General features: G+C 40.9%; 1 protein-coding gene across 1 annotated transcript; it reads left to right on the plus strand.

The window, feature by feature from the left end:
- The first annotated feature begins 731 nt into the window (after positions 1-731).
- Positions 732-20014, plus strand: TRPV3 (transient receptor potential cation channel subfamily V member 3). Its single transcript, XM_072353238.1, has 19 exons — positions 732-1947; positions 3784-4039; positions 6981-7103; positions 9740-9844; positions 11342-11428; positions 11788-11945; positions 12592-12768; positions 12868-13008; positions 13392-13672; positions 14322-14498; positions 14588-14746; positions 15086-15187; positions 15724-15797; positions 16363-16528; positions 17034-17100; positions 17481-17752; positions 18209-18321; positions 18930-19000; positions 19881-20014. The coding sequence occupies exons 3-19, from the start codon at positions 6985-6987 to the stop codon at positions 19973-19975; spliced, it is 2364 nt and encodes a 787-aa protein (XP_072209339.1). The 5' UTR covers positions 732-1947; positions 3784-4039; positions 6981-6984; the 3' UTR covers positions 19976-20014.
- The last annotated feature ends 1 nt before the right edge of the window (position 20015 follows it).

Below are 20015 nucleotides of genomic sequence, written 5' to 3' on the forward strand. Positions count from 1 at the left end.
CTGACAAAGGAGGCACAATCTGCAAAATAATAAAAGATATTTTAATGAGAATAATGGATTGAAATTGAGACAGGAAAATGTATCCTGGGAAGATGATCTTGTCTGTGGGGCACATATGATGTGTGCCTGCTCAGAGGACACCCTTTGGAAACGTGTACAAATACATGCAGTGCCATCCTTAACTGCAGCCACATGGGACCTACATCTTTTAGTTCTCTTATTTTTGAGGTTTATTTCAATTGTTCAATGTTCTCCTTGAATTGTGCTTCACTTATTTCCCAGGAAGAGCTTGACAGCAAGTGAAAGGGGCCTGCAGGGACTTCATTTTGTTATAGTTAGTGAGCATCTGATAGAATTGCTACAGGTGATGCAAGGTTTAGCTCTCAGTGGAAGACCTGAGAGTGGGTGAATTTTTGTTCCCCTCGTATTATCTTTATACAGCTTTAACTAGATCTTTGGAGCGGAAGGACCTGTTCCCCAGACTTAGATGGGTGAAACCAATGATGAAAATACTTCCCTTTTAAATGAGGAGTTTTGATGCTCCTTTGACTGAAGCATCAAACGGCCGAGCAACAGTTCAGCCTAAAATTATTGTAACGTTCCTGTTCCTCTTCAGCTTTGGTGATGAGCCCCTAAAGGCTACTTGAGTCAAACAGCAGCAGAACAGACTTGAGTAAAAAAAACCTGTAGCATATAGGTGGGGCATGCTTTGTTCACAGTGTATTCCTTGAGGCATCTTCATATTGCTTAATTCCCCAGTGCTGTTTAGTGTTACCAGAAACCATGCACCACAACTGAGGATTGACTGAGGGTACAAACTCACTCTGAAAGAGCTGAAGACCAACCTTGACCTAGTTGGGACTCTGAGGCTCAGAACAGCCAAGTACAGTTTTTTGCTGTTGGTTTGAGTTGGTCTGAGTTCTGTTTAGAGTAGCAATGTTGTGACTTTCCTATCACTCTTTAATGTCTCCTCATCTGGTTAAAAGTCAGCTGGAAAATCTATGGGAAAGTGATAGTATCTTCTCCTTTTTAGCATACCCTACAGAAGTGCTCTTCATGTGGTTCTTCAGCATTAAATGGGTATACATTCTTTTAAGAGCAGGACACTGGGGAATGGAATACTGACAACAACTAATTTGCAGTTACTTACGCTGTTGCCTGTTAATGATAAGAGTGTTTTTTAGATAATGGCTTTTCCTCCCAGTCATTACAGCTGGAGTACTGAGATTCACAGAATTCAATGTGAAATCAGAATAATTTCTTAATGCAAGTTTGACTCGGATCGTGTCAGCAGAACAGAAAATGCCGTTTGCTGCTGTCAGATGGCGGATCTCCAGATCCTCAATCCCTCCCATCTGGGGTTTCCTTCATCTTGTTGGTTTTGGTTTCTAGTGAGTCTAGCAGTTGCTAGAAAAACAAAATAACGAATGCCAGATAGGGCATCTGCTGCTTATTGGTGCTGTGCGCGCCTTCCAGAGCTAATGTTTTCCAGTCAGTTTTCATAGGAGATACATGTCTAGTTTTTAATGTTTTTAACTTTTATGGTGTTTCTTTAAGTAAGTAAGACAGCTGGTAGCTGATGTGAAACTCTATAAAGTGATCTGCACAGCCTATTGCAGAATCTTCATGGCTTATAAGAAATCTGAGTGGAACAGGTCTGGGAACTTAAAGGCCGAGTGGGTTAATGATTATAAGAAAATGTTTGCACGGATGTGACTTTGTGTAGTTCTGCTTCTTATTTCCTGGCTCTTAAGTCTGCCCTTAAAGTAGCTCTGTTCAGGCTCACAACACCCATGTGCAGCACATGAGGTTTTTTACCTGTTTTCAGGAAGACTAGCTAGGAATAATCTGTCTACATGTCTTCTAAATCTGACAATGGCATGGAAAAGGCCACACTACCAACTTACTGTCCTCATAATGGAGGGAGAAGCCGTTAACACGTATCAGGTAAGATGAAGTGTAATTCACAGGCGTGTGAATTGTGAGAGCTCTCATGATCTTCTATACTTTTTCATAGTCAGATTTGATACAAGGCTCTGATTCTTGCTGTAGCTTGTCCCTGGTTTTCTTTTTGGCTAACTGCCATGACATTGTACATAGACCACACCGATAGGTCCTGCGTGCTGCTAAGCCACACAGATCTGGGTACTTTCAGATATAGCTGCTTTCTAAGTTCAAAGTACAGCTTGCTGCTGAACTAATTTTCCCTTCTTTGCAAAAGAATTTAATTGCTCTTCTACTGTGGTTTTTAGGAGAGTTAAAGCAAGAGTCCTTAAATGCACCTTCACCCAGATTTAATCCAACTTTGCCTATTTTCACATGCAGTACTCCAGCCTCAGAGTGGCTGCAATTAAACAGTTTCTCGTAGTTAGCGTGGAGAACAAAGTCAGCGTTCTTCCAGGGAAGATTAAATGCCATTATTCAGTTCTTGAGTGGTTAGACCAGCAGCTAGGAGACCATCAAAGCAACTGACTCCAGACTGCAGCATATTAGCTTAGGCAGTCATTTGACAAGGCGTGAACAGCTTTGCCCAGCGCAGGGTATGGAATATATCATCACTGGTTTGGAATATATCATCATCAGTTTGTGTCAGGCAGAGCTGGATGCGTGTTTGGCTCATCCAACCAAAGCTCTCCGAATGCCAAATGGAGCTGGTGTAGACATGGGCCTTTTCTCTGTGCTGTTCTGTTGGAGCTGATTCATTACCAGAAACAGCTTAGTGTTCCTGGTGTTTCACACCAAAGGGCTGGCCTTGATGTGTTGTAAAGATAAAACCCAGCAGTCCTGTTCTTTAAAGAGATCTGCTTGAACAGGAGGAGTTCACCTACACTTTGTAGATGCATTTTAGAGTCATTTTTTTCTGTTTCCGATGCCTGTTCTAAATCTGAACATCCTGGAGGTATTTTATGTTTTCGTTTCCGTTTCCCTCAAACATGACTCTTTCTTCCCTTTTTTACAGTGCAGAAATGTTTTTGTATTTCTGGCCTGCATTATTCCCCTTGAATTCCCATTTATTAATCAAGTCAAGGAAGGGAGAGTTCAAAGTTTGTATTTGAGGCTTGCAAAGACACGCAAGTTTTTAAGTGCACCATTTATGCTGGTAATGGAAAGACTCCGTAGGGAGTGCAGAACTTATGGTTCCTTTTCTGGCATGTCCCAAAACAGAAGTGTGCAGCAACCATTGCTTAACAGCTCAAAACCAGCAAAGCTGGAAAACACTGTTCCCTGTAGTTGGCAGAGCAAGAAGTCACATCAGTGCTGTTTCTGTGAAGTACAGGCATGTTGTATCCTTGCAGACCCTAAGGGTACACATTCATCAGAAAACATGCAGATAGGGAAAGATCTAAACACACTCACCATGTTTTCACTGACATTATTGCTATGAAAGTAGAGGATTTGCTAAACCCATCTCTACTTTTTCATAGTAATAGCAGAAATATTTGCTTTCTGGAGCACTTGGTATGATTGTTTACTCATTTTTGCTTTGTGCTCTCTGAGTAGTTCCATAATATATCATAAACTAAGCACGACATAAAGGGATGTCATTTACAACCCAAATGTGTGCGCATAACCATTTTCTTTTGAATACAGCATGTAAACTGCAGAGTGCTGTGATCATTTCAGATATTCTGCTGCTACCATTAAGTCATCCGTGAGCGACTCAGCTTTAGTAATAATTTAGTATATAATTATTGCGTGTGTGTGTGTGTGTCATCCCACTTTGGCAGCTGTGAAGTAAAGAGTTTGTTGTCTAGCAAGTTTCTCTCTGCTTCCTAATTTCAGATGTGAGAAACCCTGTAAGGCTTCAGTGCTCCAGTGCTGCACTCCTGTGTGCTTTCCAACAGCCGAGCAAACCCAATGACTGAAGAGGGGGTTTTGTGCACTTTAAGAATCGTTTTGACGCTGAATTTGGTTTCACTCATTTGGAAGATTCCTTTTATCGGATGTTGTTGAAACATCAGCGGGCCCCAAATCTGAGCTTCATTTGTACAATTTGGAGGCGCCTCCTCTACGCTGCCATGCAGGTTTTGTAAACAGGGTAAGTTCTCTGAGGGCTCCGTGGGTGTTTGGAGTAGATGGGATGATTTTCCAGGGAATGAGATCTGCTAAACTGTCCTCACTAAGCCTGGCTTTCAACAGGAGAATGCTGTTGTGGTTGTTGCTTTTTTCTGGTTTATTAATCTGTCTTTCTCCCAAGGTGTGCCACACTGACTCAAAGGCATTCAGATATTAAGATGCAGCTTATTTCATTGCTATTTCTCTGCTTGATGCACTGTGATACTTTCTGTGCTGAGGGCATCCAAAATATACTGGCATAAAGGCTGAAGTTAAAAATGTGTTTACCTTCCACTGAGAGATTCACTCACTGTAGTAACTGTCAAAGGCAGAATAGCTGGCATGGTAGAATAGTCTTTATTTCAACTCTCTACGATGTCCTCTTTTTATTCAATATGGAGATAAGCAGGAAAATAATTTTGAAGCATTTTCCTCACAGAAAAACATTGTTTTTCACAGAGACTTTTAATATTTCAGTTAGGAAAAACTCTTGTGGTAAAATAATATATTCTCCCCAAGAAGAAAATGACATTTTCGTAGTGCCTGGTGTCTCTCAAAAGACCAAAAATCTCACAGGAAGGTTAAACTCTTTCACTGAAGTGTGACTTTCTGCTGATCGGATACATGTACCATAAATAATGTACAGAAGTAAAATGGAAGTTTTATCATCTTTCCTCTGGGGGAGAGGATTATTTTATGGGTTAGTAAGGATCAGCTGTGCTGTGGGTGTTCGAAGGATCCTGTGAATGAAGCATCTCTTGGTGGTCACTGCCTCTCCTCTGCCCCTGAGGGAGAAGACCTTTGTCCCATGATACTGCAGATAATTGTTTATAGTGCATTTCTCTTTTTCTCCCTGCCACACTGGAGGTGAGATACTACATCCACAGTGTCCTCAGAATCTCCTCCAAAGCAGTTCTTAATACTGTAAATCAGCACAGGATTTTTGTCTCACTGCCCGCTTCAAATAAAGCACCACTCTGATGGCGTGTAAGTAACAATTAAATAGATAATGAGACTCAAAAATAGTCACGACTAAAGATGACACTCTGTATCAGGTTCCATAGACTGTAATAATGATGATTTGGCATTCTTCAGACTGTTCCAATATTTTTCTCTATATGTCATAGATTACATGAAATGATAGTGCACGGGAAGGTGATGATGAAAGCGATTAGTCATTAAAATACCAAGACAGAGGGAGGAAGGAGCTGATAAGCCTAAAAAACCTCAATTTATTTTCATGACATTCGTATGAATGTATCCAAGTAAGAACTGAGTTCAGCAAGTGATATTGTCAAAAGCCTGGGCTTAATTTTCATCTGGGCTTGCAATTAATAATGATTAAAAATGAGGAGCAGACACTACATCAGCACTGCAGAAAGGTACTTTTACTGTTACGCCTGCAGTTATTTACTTGTGCAGACTCTGACATCTCATCTGAAATAGTCTCCATCAGGTCTTCAATGTGGCTTTGTAAGTAGTGTATAAAATGACAAGAATATACAGAAATGAACCATTCCTCTTTTTCCTCTTCAGACTCTTCCCTTAAATCACTGGTGGTTCAGTACTCTTCCATCACAGACTGAGAGTTCAGTGTTATCTTTGATTACTTTCACCTCTCTTAAATGATGTTTCCTGCTCTCAAGTCAGTGCTAAAATGTCTGCAATGGCAATTGCCTGCAGGTGGGGCTTCTGACATACTGCCCTCATGGATGTCCCAAGCAGAAATGTGGAACAGCTCTAGCAATGCTCACAATTAAAAGCTCTTCCCTGTATTCATTGCTTTACAGATTTTAACCTTAGCTTTTGCTTTTTCCAGCTCTGTGACCACTCTCTGACCCCTCGAACTTTCACACATGTGCCAAGCACGTTTTTCTCAAATCAGCTCCTTTTGCTGACACATTTTTTGACCTACTGGTCTGTTTCCAATGATTCTCTTCCTCTAAAATCACTTATTTTGTAAAGCTGTTTGAAGCCCATCTCCATGTCATTCTAGCCCCCTTGTATGTGATTTATGCCAAGTATCACATTGCCCAGCACATTCAAGTTAAGTCTGTGGTGTGCCTGTCCCCTTTTTCATCCCTGTTGTCAGGTCTTTTCAGACATACTTCGCAATCTGCCTTCTATATGTTGAGACAGGAGCAGAAAATCTGTATGTACTTTTGTAAGTGGACGTAGGAGGGGGAAAAAGCATAGTACGTGTTGTTCAGATCTGTTTGGTTTGTCCTTGGCTATGGAGGGCACTTCTCCAGTCTGCTTGGGAATGGATCCGTGACCTTGTAGAACTTACCGTTTCTGCATTCAGTTAACTTTACAGCATCCTAAATCCACCTTCTTGCTTTCAGGTTATTGTTGGTGATTTAAAATCATGCCCGTGAGTGTTCTATTGAGAAATAGGAAGATGATGATTATTATTACTTACAGAATTGGTGTTGTGAGTGTTCTTAGGCAGAGAACGTTCATCAACATCTTTTTGGTGTTGGTGGTTCCCATTCAGCAGAGCCGTGACTTATCTTTCTTTTTTTCTTCCCTAAAACATTGAGAAATGCCACCAGCACACAAAGGTCCTCGATGTCACCCATGTGGACATTTCTTTAGCTGGGATCAGGCTGGATGCTGTTCAGAGATACTGTCCTTGTGACTGATGAACTCAGTTCAGTTTAACTTAGGCACATACTTATGGTTACGGTTCTCCTGGATTTCTGGTATCACTCTTAATGGCCCTTTTCTTAGAATGTAATTTACACAATCTTGACCCTCCAGCCTTGACACATGAAATGACACGTGTGCCTAATAACTGCAAATGAAGAACTTTGGTAAGAGGATCAAGAGTTGTATGCTTACTTGTGAAGAGATTGTAAATGGGTAATTTGGTCCCTATACTGTCTTGAAGTGTTGAGTAACTGTGATTCTACTTACTGCAGAACCATGATTAAGGATAACAAAGAAGTTGTTCCACTAATGGGCAAGAAAACAAATGCACCTGGTGCACCTCCTGCAAATCAGCAAGAGAAGAAACCAGCTGAGAGCACTCCCACAAAGAAAAGGTAGGACTCAAGCTCAGTGTAAGACGTTATATCTCCCTTTTAATCTCTCTTAGTAGATGTTTGGAATGCAGTGTGCCCAATATCTTTATTTATGCTGTATGTACGAATGAGATAGACCAGATAAAAGAATATGTTTTCAAAAAATGGAGGGCTTATGCTGTTTGTAAGTGGAAGAATATTCTCTTTAGGTAGACAGATGTGTTCACCCTAATAGGAAAAACACTCTGTCCTAGAGACATCAGATGTGAGCACTGGTCTGTTAAAGTTTTCTGCCTATCAGCTGGGCTGTCTGCACGCACTCTACATACCTTTGTGAGCTTATGAGAATTAGGTCTAATGATGATTAGCATTTCAGCAGGAGAAGGTAAAGTGGGCTTTTAAAATGGATGACGTGGCAGGGCACACCAGGTTTTGTAGAAAAGATGCTGGCCTGGAAAAAGGAACATTGCAAACAGCATCGCAAGGAAATACAGCATTTATGGGGAGGCAGAGGTGGAATTAAAGAATGAGAGCCAGTAGGGCAGGAGGTTTGGGATATCCTTATTGCAAACAGAAACCTACGTTCATTCAATTTTTCATGATTCTGATTAATGAGATTTCTTACCTATTTTATTTTATTAAATAAAACATTCCCTTTCATTCATATTTTATGCTAAGGACTTAATACAGTGATTGAGGGTTTTAATTCAATGTGAATACTGTAATAAAAGCAGTAATTCATCCCTGATGCTGTGTTATTGAAATCACTTGAGTTACTGTAGACTGAGGATGAATTTCATTCATAAACTTTTCTCTCTGGCTAATTATTAGCTATTATAGCAACCCGTGAAGGTCCAGGCAATTGTGGCTGTTCTAACATTTATTATTTCTTAATAATCCGAGGAATCACTTTCTGTACAGAAATGCTGTTGGAAGTTATTTGAGACCCACTGCCTGGTTGGCCCAATTTCTCCTTCCAATGCTATATTCAAAAAGAGAAACTCTTTGTTTGAATCATTACACTTTGCTCGTCAAAGGGGTCGATGGGGTGTCTGAAGAGCTCATAATACATCTGGTACTGCAAAAAGGGGCGATTCCATGGAAGATTTTATATTTAAAACAAATACTGGCAAATACTGCGCTTAATTACTTAATCTCCTAACTCCCATTCTGTTTTGTGGTATCAGTAACAGTAACCCTGGGGGTTTGCCATCTCTCAACCAAGAGCTCAGGGTGTGGCCAACAACATTCCTGTAATATAAGGAGCGAAGATCACATGAATTTTAATGCAGTGGTTTAACGTGTTCTATTAATTACATGTTTCTATGCTGCTGTACTTCTGTGGGTTCAGAACTTTTCCTTCTGCCGTATGGTGCCACTGAGCATCCAGTGCACCTCCATGGGTAGCATTTCTCACTTGGACAAGTATTGGCAATATATACTTGAAGAAAATACATTTACTTCCCGTTCCTGAAGCCCCTGGTGTCTGAGTGCACCAACAATATGTGTACAGGAAAACCAAGAGACAGGATGGGAGGAGCACTGCCAGCATTGTCAGGACCTGATAATGTCTGTGGGCAGATCTCCTGACAGTGTGCACCATGGCCACGTAAGCACTTGGGTATTTCTTGGTAATTGTCCCCTTGCTTTGCATGGTGGATCTTGGTTTTATTTTTCCCCCCGTGGTGCCCCCATATAACCCACATGTTGGCATAGGGGTAGGTATGTTGGTTTCCAAAACAGGCACCACTTCATAGCTGCTGTACAGCTACTGCATGCCAAAATCTTCCTCATGAACACAGTGCTGGGAGAGATACCAACCCGCGGCGCAGCACTCCTGGTGTGAGCAGCTGAGACAGCCCAGCTAAGCCTGAAGAGCAGCACGTCTGGCTTTGTGGAAATGCACTGTAGCCTCCAACAGCTTTTACCTGTTGGGGCAGATCCTGCACATCACAGTCAGGGAATGCAGAAAGCAGCATGAATCCTTGGCATTTTCACTCTTTCTGCCAAGTTGAGATCCCATTGAAGCAACAGTGATTTACAACAGATGTGAGTGTGGCAGAAATGATAGCAATGGTCCTCCTTCTGTCCAGACTTTTCCTGTACTCTGAGGAGCACCCCATGTGTAGGTAATTGAAGGGATGCTCTGCTGACACATCTCAGATGTTAAAAGGTTGTGGAGTTTGAACAGCTATACAGAGTGAAATGAACACTTGGATTGCTGTCTGTCACTGCTGACGGGTTTGGAATGATCCACTGTGATGGCTACTGGCTGCAGAAATAGGGACTAAAGGTAGTAGATGAAGAAGCATAAGCATACATGTGTGTTTATGCGTCTGGTGTTGCATTCAGCTGTGGGCACAGAAGTGAGGCTCCTTCCAGGCTGCTGGTGTCGATGTTCAGACATGTCAGGATCTGATGTTGTGCCCTCTAAAAATATCTCGGGTTCTTTTGCCCATCTGCCAACATGGAAGTGCTTAACTGAGGGCAGAGGCTGGGATCCTTCCAGGGAAAAGCAGCCAGCATCCTATTAGACAGGTATGATGCCAGAAAATATTGTCAGTGTTGTTCCAGGTACTTACAGGTAGAGAATTCTGTACTTTATGGCTGAATTTGATCATTTTACTAATAACTTCTCAATGTATTATGTCCAACAGTTCACATTTCTTTCTGGAGATCGAAGGTTTTGAAAGCAATGCAACTCCAAATAACACATCTCCCCCTGTGTTTTCCAAACCAATGGATTCAAATATTCGTCCATGGTAAGTTATCAGTGCATGTACAACAGTCATTCTGCAAATATATCTATTTCATTTTCAGCAGCTACTCCTTCCTCCTTAGAGCTGAAATTTCACGTGGTTTTGCCTGGATTTTGGTCACTTCAAGGACAGAGCTCTGTTGTTGTTGTTCAGTTGTTGCTGGATTATTTATCTGTATGTACTGCTATCACTGACACTGAATTAATCAGGCCTCAAATATGAATACATTTAAAATCAATGCTAACTTTTCTTTCCTAAGCATCTGTTATTTGTGATAGATGGGGACAAACTCCACGCACCCAATTGTCTGATGCAGAAACAACAGTCTAATTTAGCAAGCCATATTCCTAGCTCTGTGTGCTAACATCCTCGCTCTGCTTTTCATTAACAACAGAACAACGTGTAGATGTTGAGTCTGAGATATTGAAGGCGGTTATTTATGCTGAATGAGGAGAGAAAAATGATGAGTAGAATGCAGCAGATATTTAGAAACTGGAAATGGTTCTGAATGCCAGAATTATGAATTAGGGAAACGTGAATCAAATGGAGAGTAAGCTCAGAATTGTCCAATGTTCCTGTGTCTGAGAGGTGACTGCTCAGCTTCCCGCAATTGTTGATGGTTTTATTGTTGTATCAGAGGAAACGTACCCGAATTATTCCTTCTCATTCAGGAACAAACCTGCGTGAGACGCACATGCACTTTGTCACTGGATTTTCTGCAGAGAAGTGATGGACTGAATAAGAATGGACCCTGAGCTTCCAGCTTTGTTTCAAATTAATATCTGCAGAGCGATGTTGAATCCTTGCATTCTGTCCATACATCCATCTTGCCAATCTCTCAGAGTCCAGGCTCCTTAATTCATCAGCCTGTGAGAGTTCATCAGATCCAAACCCCATAGAAAACAAAAATACAAGTGAGAAAAATGACAGTCAGTCAGTTCTGCTGTCAGATCTGTTCTTGGGAATGTCCAGAAATGGCACACAGAAATTCCAGAATACCAATGCCACTGAAGTCCTTTAAATTTATTACCTAAATATGCATACAGGGCCCAGGCTTTAGTTTCTTCTAGCTCAAATCTCCATTCCAGTCAGCTGCAGAATGTTCTTGGGTTGCCTGCAGTGCATCGTGTAGTAAACCTTTAAATGACATTCATTGTGTGCAACCCGTGCAGGATTCCTGCTTTAACTCCTGCCTTATGGCAGATGACAAATTAAGTCCGTGAGGAAGATGGTGCGTTTCAAGGTGCAGCACTGAAGATGTTGCACAAAAGGTGTTAAACACTGAAGAAAAAGATCCTGCAGCTTCAAGATTTCAAATGAAATAATGCAGAGTAAACACAAACAGGACTTTTTACATGGAATAAAACCCTGTGCGCCTCTTCCTTTTTGTTACTCCTTTGAAACAGGCAATCCTGGCACTGACGGGTTCTTAGTGCAATGTGCCACGATGTCTTCCAGCATCTTCTTGTCTTAGCAGTGATGCTTTTCTTATTCCTACAGTGCATCTGCAAATGGGGAAGACATGGATTCCCCACAGTCTCTTCAGGACGACGTGACTGAATACAGCCCTAACGTAGACAGTTGTTGGTGAGTGGAGATGGGGAACGTTTCTTAGTGCCTTTTCTACAGCTGGAATCTACAACAGGGTAGATGTTACCAATTGTGCTTTCTTTTTTCTTCTTTCCAGAAATGAGGTATAAATGCCTTTCTGAATCTTCAGTAATTAAACTTTGAAATAAGCAGCTGTAACCTTTGCTTTTTCAGTAACGTTTTCTCAGCAAATAAGCAATATTGAGAAACATATTGAGAGATCCATACCGGGACACCCATGTGGAAATGGGGCAAGTCATTGTAGTCTGGTGCACGTTATTGTATTTCTTTTTCCTCGTATGCAGAAAATAAAGCAAAGCGACTCAGCAATTTCATTATTGTTTTTGATCATTCAGTGCTAACGCAGCACAAGGAGCTGATCAGACAAGAGCCCGGAAGAAGCTGAAAAAATACATATTTCGGGCAGTTTCTGAGGGGAATATTGAAGAATTGCAAGGTCTGCTCGCAGAGCTGAAGGAGAGATCAAATGCTTGTACAAGCATGACTGTGCCAGGTAAGCTGTGGAGTTACCTGATGGAAGACTCTTCTTCTGGCATTGCATGTGTGTTGTGCTAGGAGATACCTCAGTGCAGCAGTGACTGGTGTGTGAGTCTAAAGTCGTTTGCAATCAAATGGATGTCTTTTCTTACTTCTAAATGAAAGCGTATTCAATCAGCTGCTTCCTTGCAACCTCTGAAGCAACACTGGGGAGTATTTGTCTCTTATTTATGTTACCCTGTGCGCTGTATTCCCACAGCCATACCTGAGCTAGCGTCTGCAGCACGAGACTCAAAACTGATGTCTCTGTCCATACTGCAGTCGGTCTGGTTGTGGTATAGCCACAGTTTGTGAGGTGTGTAGCATGGCAGAGCAGGCAGGGAAGAAAAGAGTTTGGATCTGTCTGGAGTTACCGTGCTGGTGGGATAGCTGGAAAAGAAAGCAAGCACACTGGCTGCCTTGCTAACCACCACCACAGCTCTGTACCATCTCACAAAGTACACACAGCTCAAACACAGAGTGAACAGGTAACTGCTTACCAAATAATTTCTGTTGGTACGTATCCCTCAGGTTCTTCTCCAAATAAAGATTCAAACTGTTTTCCCTCCATTTAATAAATAACGATGGCTACCGTGATCTAATCCCAACATTTACTCTTACAGATTATCTCATGAAAAAATTCACAGCTTCAGATACTGGGAAAACATGTCTGATGAAAGCCCTACTGAACATCAACAACAACACAAATGAGGTAGTGAATATGCTGCTATCCTTTGCAGAAGAAAATGGTATTTTGGAGAGGTTTATCAATGCAGCATACACGGAAGAGGCATATAGAGGTACTGCTGGCTGATACCATTTTCAGGCATGTGGCTGAATGTGCCATCAGTAATGGTAACATCAAATAACTAACACTAAATACCTGTCTGCTGTTTCAGGCCAGACAGCTCTGAATATTGCCATTGAAAGAAGACAGTTTGAAATCACTCAGACCCTCATAGAAAGAGGAGCTGATGTCAATGCTCACGCCCAGGGTATTTTCTTTAATCCCAAACATAAACATGAAGGCTTTTATTTCGGTAAGTAGAAATGGGATTTCTGCAGCAGTTAGGAAGGAATACCCAGAAAAGTAAGACAGCACAGAAAGCAGGCAAGTGTGGATCATTGCTGTCACTGGATTAAGGAACTTGTATCACAGGACAGAAAGATGGCACAGTGCCTCTTGTAAGGAGATTTGCTCGAGTCCAATGTATTATTAACACTCAGATGTATTTGTAAAACAGCTGTTGAATGCTGAATGGCAAATTGTTCTAAAGGTTTTTCTAAACCAAGAGCTAAACTAAAAATAACCCACATTGATACATGCTTTTAAATATGAAGATATTTAACATGGTTATTCCTATAATAACAGTTTGATTGCTTGTAGTAAAACGTGAGCACGTTTCATATTATAATTCTGTAGGTGAAACTGCGCTGGCTTTAGCTGCGTGTACCAATCAACCAGATATAATCGAGCTGTTAATGGACAACACCAGGACCAACATTGCTTCTCAGGATTCCAGAGGAAACAACATCCTACACGCGTTAGTTACTGTTGCAGAGGACTTTAAAACTCAGAATGACTTTGTAATCAGAATGTATGACATGATTTTGTTGAAAAGCAAAGACAGAAATTTGGAAAAAGTGAAGAACAAGGAGGGTTTAACGCCGCTACAATTAGCTGCAAAAACTGGGAAGCTGGAGGTGAGTAACAGTGGTATCTTTAAGTGTGGGGAAAGCATCCAGACCAACCATGGACTCAGATGTCAGTGCTCTGTAATGTCGTTTTCCATGCTTGCTATGCTGTACTGTATACCAGGATTAGACCAGTTTACCACTGAGCTAATTGGGTTCAAAATGTAAGCAGTGTTGCTTCTACTCTCCAAGGTCTTCCTCTAAGAATACCTCTCTGTAGAAAATATGCTATTAAAGGCAGCCGTCTAAACCTTTCTGTTGTGCAGAAACTCAGAATACCAAATATTAATATTAAACAGTGAATTAATGAATGATGAATTCCTATGAAATTAATATTAAAGTTATGAATATTAAATACTGATTAAATATTAAATACTACTCTTAGACAATACAAAATCTTCAGATCGTTTTAGAAGACTTTTTCTGTTACGCTGCTGTCGCATTTGTCCATCATAATCATCTTGTATATGTGGTAATGAGCTGACAGTGTTTTAATTTAGAGAGTAATTGATTAAGTTATGAATGCCAACACCTGGAAAATTGTGCTCTTGTTCTTTAGAAACAGAATCTCTTTGACAGAAAATGCCGAGACATTAAGAATACTGTATTTATTCATTGGAAGTTTGTGATCTCCAACAGCACTTATTTGATGTTTTAGGTTCTGAAATACATCCTCAGCAGAGAGATAAGAGAGAAACCCAACAGAAGCCTGTCAAGAAAATTCACAGACTGGGCTTATGGTCCTGTCCAATCTTCTCTTTATGATCTGACAGAGCTGGATACCACTGCAGACAATTCAGTATTGGAAATCATTGTCTACAACACGAATATCGGTGTACGCTGCCTATTAATAACACGCACACGTTATCTCGGTTTTCTTACAGGTGGAAAGTTCCGATCTTAACATGTTTTTTTCTCTTACAGAATCGTCACGAAATGCTGACATTGGAGCCCCTGAATTCACTCCTGCGAATGAAGTGGAAGAAGTTTGCACGGCACATGCTTTTCATGTCATGTTGCTTTTATTTCCTGTACAACGTAACACTGACGTTAGTTTCCTACCACAGGCCTAATGAAAATGAAGTGAGTACAGTAACTTAACACATTTCACTGCTTTAAAATGCAATAGTAACTTCTGGTTTGTTTTTAAAGTGCTGGCGAATACAAATAACAATAAGAAAGTGCCCCAAAATGTATCAGAATATCAGACTGTAGTGAGAGCAGGCCCTCCAACATCAGGTTATTTTATCTAGAAGGAAGTGTAGGAGAAGTTACTTGTGAAAGTAACCTGAAAGCTGCATAATGTAAAGACAGGTGGTTAAATTGATTACCCAGAGAGCTACACATGTGAGGCTCCCACATACTTTGCCTTTTACCCTTCAGATATGGAACTGAGTCCTTCATGTTGGCCTTGTCTTGCAGGCTCCTCCTTACCCTTTAGCTCTGACACGCGGTGTGGGATGGCTGCAGTTATCAGGACAGGTGATGGTTATGTTAGGAGCGGTATTTTTAGCCATCAAAGAGGTGAGCCTTTTAAATAACAAATACGTGACAAAATAGGTAAAGAACTTCTCTAGCTGGGTGATCTTGACCATGTGTTTGCAGTATCGATATCGTTTGTCTGAGTTCTGACAGTCTGTGGTGCAGTGCATCGCTCATTCTGAGTGATGCTGAGTATTGGTTTGCTATAACCGTGTTGCTCTCTAAAACAAATAGGACTTTTTTTTTTTGAACTCTCAAGGCAAAATGATTTTACATTTATATAACGCTAAAGTTGACAAATGGCCGGGTTTAAAGACAATGTAGAATTACAGCCTTTAATAGAAAAACATGGGTGTAATATTAACGAAATTAGAAGTTGTTAAATAATGCCAAAGATGACAAATTGAGGCTCTAAGGTTACAGCCCTATCAAAAGATTTTTAATTCTAGATGCTATTGACTTATCAAAAGAGAGATTTCTATAGACTGAATTCAGACGCATGATTCTGAAGCACTGATTTTTGACCCCTGCTTTCTCTTATTTCCATTCCTGTGTTTCTTCTTTATCTCATGATGTAGAGTGTAGCCATCTTTCTACTCAGGCCCTCAGACCTGCAGTCGATTCTTTCTGATGCGTGGTTCCACTTTGCATTGTAAGTCTGTCATGCGTATATTTTATACGGTATATATTATACGTATCGAATCCATGGTTACAGAGAGTGATTCCTTCAGCAGATGCACAATTTGCTTTAGGTTTAGGTGCAGAGGATTTCCTCTCCTTTCTAGAATAAGATCGTATATCAGTAAAAACAGGTAGCTTAACTCTGCAGCCATTCTGATATCAACGTTGTGCTGCCAGAACCTGGTCCATCTCCTATGAGAATGCCCTGCATGTCCTCTGTGCCCTCCTTGCAGAGAGGCTCATAGAAACTCTATTGGTTCCAAATATCTCTGTTAGCAAAATCAATGGAACTGCTCTGGGGAGAAGAGTTTATTTAAAGTAAGCTTTAATAAGGATAGCCAGTGTATGTTAACATCCCCAGCCTTCAACTCATTTACTTTATTGTTAAATTATTTTGGTTACGTTTGTAGGGGAGAATGGAAAGCAGTATGAAAGTAGAGTTGGAACTTGAGAAGCATTGTCATATTTCTTCATTATGCTGTTGTTTTTGTGCTAGCAATTTCCCTTTTACATACATGTGTGTGTTTTTTTAACAGTTTTATACAAGCCATGCTTGTGGTCTTCTCTGTCTTTTTGTACTTGCTTTCCTACAAAGAACACCTTGTGTGTCTTGTTTTGGCAATGGCCCTGGGATGGGCTAATATGCTCTATTTCACCAGAGGTTTCCAGTCCATGGGAATTTACAGTGTTATGATTCAAAAGGCAAGTATGTTCTTTATTACGTATTATTGGTGCTTAGCTGTACAGTCCTAATGAAGCTCATGCAACAGTTCAGGGGTATCATTCATGTTGAATTTTCTGATGTTTTTTATTCTGCTGAAATATAATATATAAAATCTACCATATGACTTCAATAGCAGAAAGTAGCTTATATCTTAAAGGTAAAGATTGTATCAAATATACGAGTAGTTTGTGGGGGGTTTTCTGCTTAGAGACTTCTGCTATTTAATTGCATCACATTCCGTAACACCTGTTGTGCAGTTCCTGTCTCTTGGAAGCACACAACTTGCCAGGCTCTCATTCACAGCAATAGGCATAAACCTCCTGCCTCAGTTTGCTCTGGGTTTCCCAGGGAGGCAGCGATCACTGCCTAATGAGGATGGTCTGATGCTGCAGTGTGCATCACACCTGCTATCCCCGCAGGATACATAAGCATAAAAGTAGCTCTCCATTTTAATTCCTGATAAATATTCCATTTAATTTCTAGGTCATCCTGAACGATGTGATAAAATTTTTAGTTGTCTATATCGTGTTTTTGCTGGGATTTGGCGTAGGTAAATATTACTGGAGAAAAGCACTGATGCTCTGTGTGAGTAACCATTTTGGCATCCTTATGACTAAGAACCCTGTTATCGCGATGAGAGCTCGTGTTGGGCTTTCTTCTGGAAATAAAAAGCCCTCTTTAGAGCTTTAAACTGCCTAGAGGCTGTCTGAACAGATAAGTAATTTGGCTCTTGCTCAATTGCTTGCAGTTTCATTTGGACGTGGGCTCTTTCTGCTTCCTTTTGGTTACCTCTCATCTGGCTGCTGCTGTGGACGTGGCTGGGTAGCTGTAGCTCTTTATTATGTAGCACATCTTGAATTCTTTAGGTTAGAATGCGTTGTGTACACGAAACATTATCGTGATAAAAATTGTCTCGTGCTTTTTTCTCAGCTCTTGCTGCATTGATTGAAACTTGCCAAAATGGTGGTGAATGCCATTCCAACAGCAGCCTGGGACCTGTTCTGATGGATCTTTTTAAGCTCACCTTAGGTCTGGGTGATCTGGAGATCCAGCAAAATTCCAAGTATCCTGTGCTATTTCTTCTGCTCCTTATAACGTATGTTGTGTTGACTTTTGTTCTTCTCTTGAACATGCTGATTGCATTAATGGGAGAAACGGTGGAAGATATTTCTAAAGAGAGTGAGCACATCTGGAAACTCCAGGTTTGTTTGTGGTTAGCTTGCTTAATGGAGTGCAGAAGCATTGGTCAGGTCTAAGCTGTAGCTTTGGTCATTTATCGCACTGATAGAAAGGGATGGGAGTTAACAGTGACAATCTCTGTTTGCATATGTGTACAAATAGGTTCGGTGTAAGAGTGTCCTGATAACTTCACAATTACCAGCTGTCCTGGAGCCAATCTTATGTCTCAGATTTTCACCCTCATGTAGGGACACTGCATATCTTAGTGACTTTAATTCCCCTGGACGTGTCACCACGAAGGTGTGTTTCATAGCCTGACCAGGAAGTCTGCAATGCTATTTACTTCTGTTGCTGTCTCTGCTGATCACTGGTGGTGATCTGGTCACTGCTGGTGATCACCACTCTGCTGGTGGATAAAGGATGTGACGTAAATGCTGAGGATGGTTAACCACGTTCCCATTCCTGTTTGTTGTTCATAGAGAGCCAGAACCATTTTGGAATTTGAGAAGTTCTTACCGAAATCCCTGAGGAAAAAATTCCAACTGGGAGAGCGGTGCAAAGTGGCTGAAAACGACACAAGGGTTTGTTTGAGGTAACATCTGAATGCTGTGCTATCGGTGCTGTCCTGTGTGCCTCTTCAGGGTTATTCCTCCCCAAAAGATGCTTAAAATACTTTGTCTATTTTGGTCAATTATTTTGTGCTTTGAGCAGAACAGAGAAAAGGCACAGGTTTTTTTATGTTGATAGTTTTTAATAAGAAAACAGGTTTTGAGCCATGGAGATGATTTTAGTGTACAAGTACAAGCTCTGCTTGCAGGAGGTGGCATTTCTCTCATAATCCCCTCCAAGTGATAGCTTAAAAGAAATTCTATTTAGAATTGCCTGCTCATTGACATGGATATCGCATTGAAGATAATGTTATTGTGCTGTTTAATGAAAAATGCTCTTATATCTAATGTGAGTTTCAAGACTGTACTCATAAGATGTGAGACTGCAGAACCATCTGAGTATCATTCCCACCTGCATATGCGGTACCTAACACTGCAAGGCACTCATTGCAGTACGTTTCAGTACTGGTAGTGCAGGTGCTGATGGCAAATGACAGCCGTCGCAAGGAGTGAGGGAATAAAAGGGGGAGTGCAGCTTTGTAGCCAGGTGATAACGTGTACTAATGACTCAATCTATATACAATGTAAACAGGATTAATGAAGTGAGATGGACTGAGTGGAAAACACACGTTTCGTTTATCAATGAAGATCCAGGGCCAACAGGTACTGCTTAACTTCACAGCGCCTTATTTGTGAAACCCCTTTTCCTTAGGAGTCCTTCGGTGTCGTTTTTGACCTGTAAGAATGTCAGTGTACTTAACCTAGATATACAACTGCTCTGCTTACTGCTAGGAACACTCACGGCCAGCATGGTGGGGTGTTAAACCATTTGGAGATCTGGAGAGCAGTTTGGCTTAACTCCTTATTTATTCCTCAGCACTGAAACGTGGTGGGTGTAGCTGATATATTTTTCTCTAAGCATTTATGCTTGATCTAAATGTTACATTCCCTTATGGCATTTGAAAGGCATAAGGCTGAATAACTTCTTAACAGGCAGCATATTTTGTTCTGGAAAAGGTATTTCCAAGTACATGGATTGTTGAGTTGATATGTTTGGGTACTGCAAGGTGCAGCAAGAAAGCAGACTGATTCTGCCTTACACAAGTGTAGTTTGCTGTGTTTCAGCCCTAGAGCATTGCTGGCTGTCTGGGATATGCACTGGATGACAAACTGCTCCTCGTGAGTGGAAAGCAGGAAATTCAAGACAGCGTCTGCTGAGGGTGCTGGAAGTGTCGTAGAGACACCACTGAACTCAGAGGTGTCAGATGTCCTTCTGGCAGCAGGCGTCAGGGTTTGCAACAGGGGCATGCGAGGACCTGAGATGTGTTCTGCAGTTTGCTCTTTAGTCAGTTAGCTTTTATACTGCGGGGCAGAATGAAGAGAGGCAGAAAGAAAACATTCAGTGTGAGATATGGTAGCAAACTGACAGCTTGCTGTTTAAATACGTGTGTGTTTTTTAACATAAATTAGATGTGCAGAAGCTTCATCTTGCATATAGAGTTTCTACCATATCCTGTTTTGTTTACAATGCATTTTCTTGCAGATCCAAGCAAAGTCCAAGATAATTCAAGAACTAATAGCAAAAACACCTTGAATACGTTTGAAGAAATGGATGATTTGCCTGAAACTTCTCTTTAGTTGTTCCATATTTGATATGTAGTTGTTTGTAAAGTTAAAA

This window comes from Excalfactoria chinensis, chromosome 19 (genome assembly GCF_039878825.1).
Source record: "Excalfactoria chinensis isolate bCotChi1 chromosome 19, bCotChi1.hap2, whole genome shotgun sequence".
In the NCBI taxonomy this organism is placed as follows: domain Eukaryota; kingdom Metazoa; phylum Chordata; class Aves; order Galliformes; family Phasianidae; genus Excalfactoria; species Excalfactoria chinensis.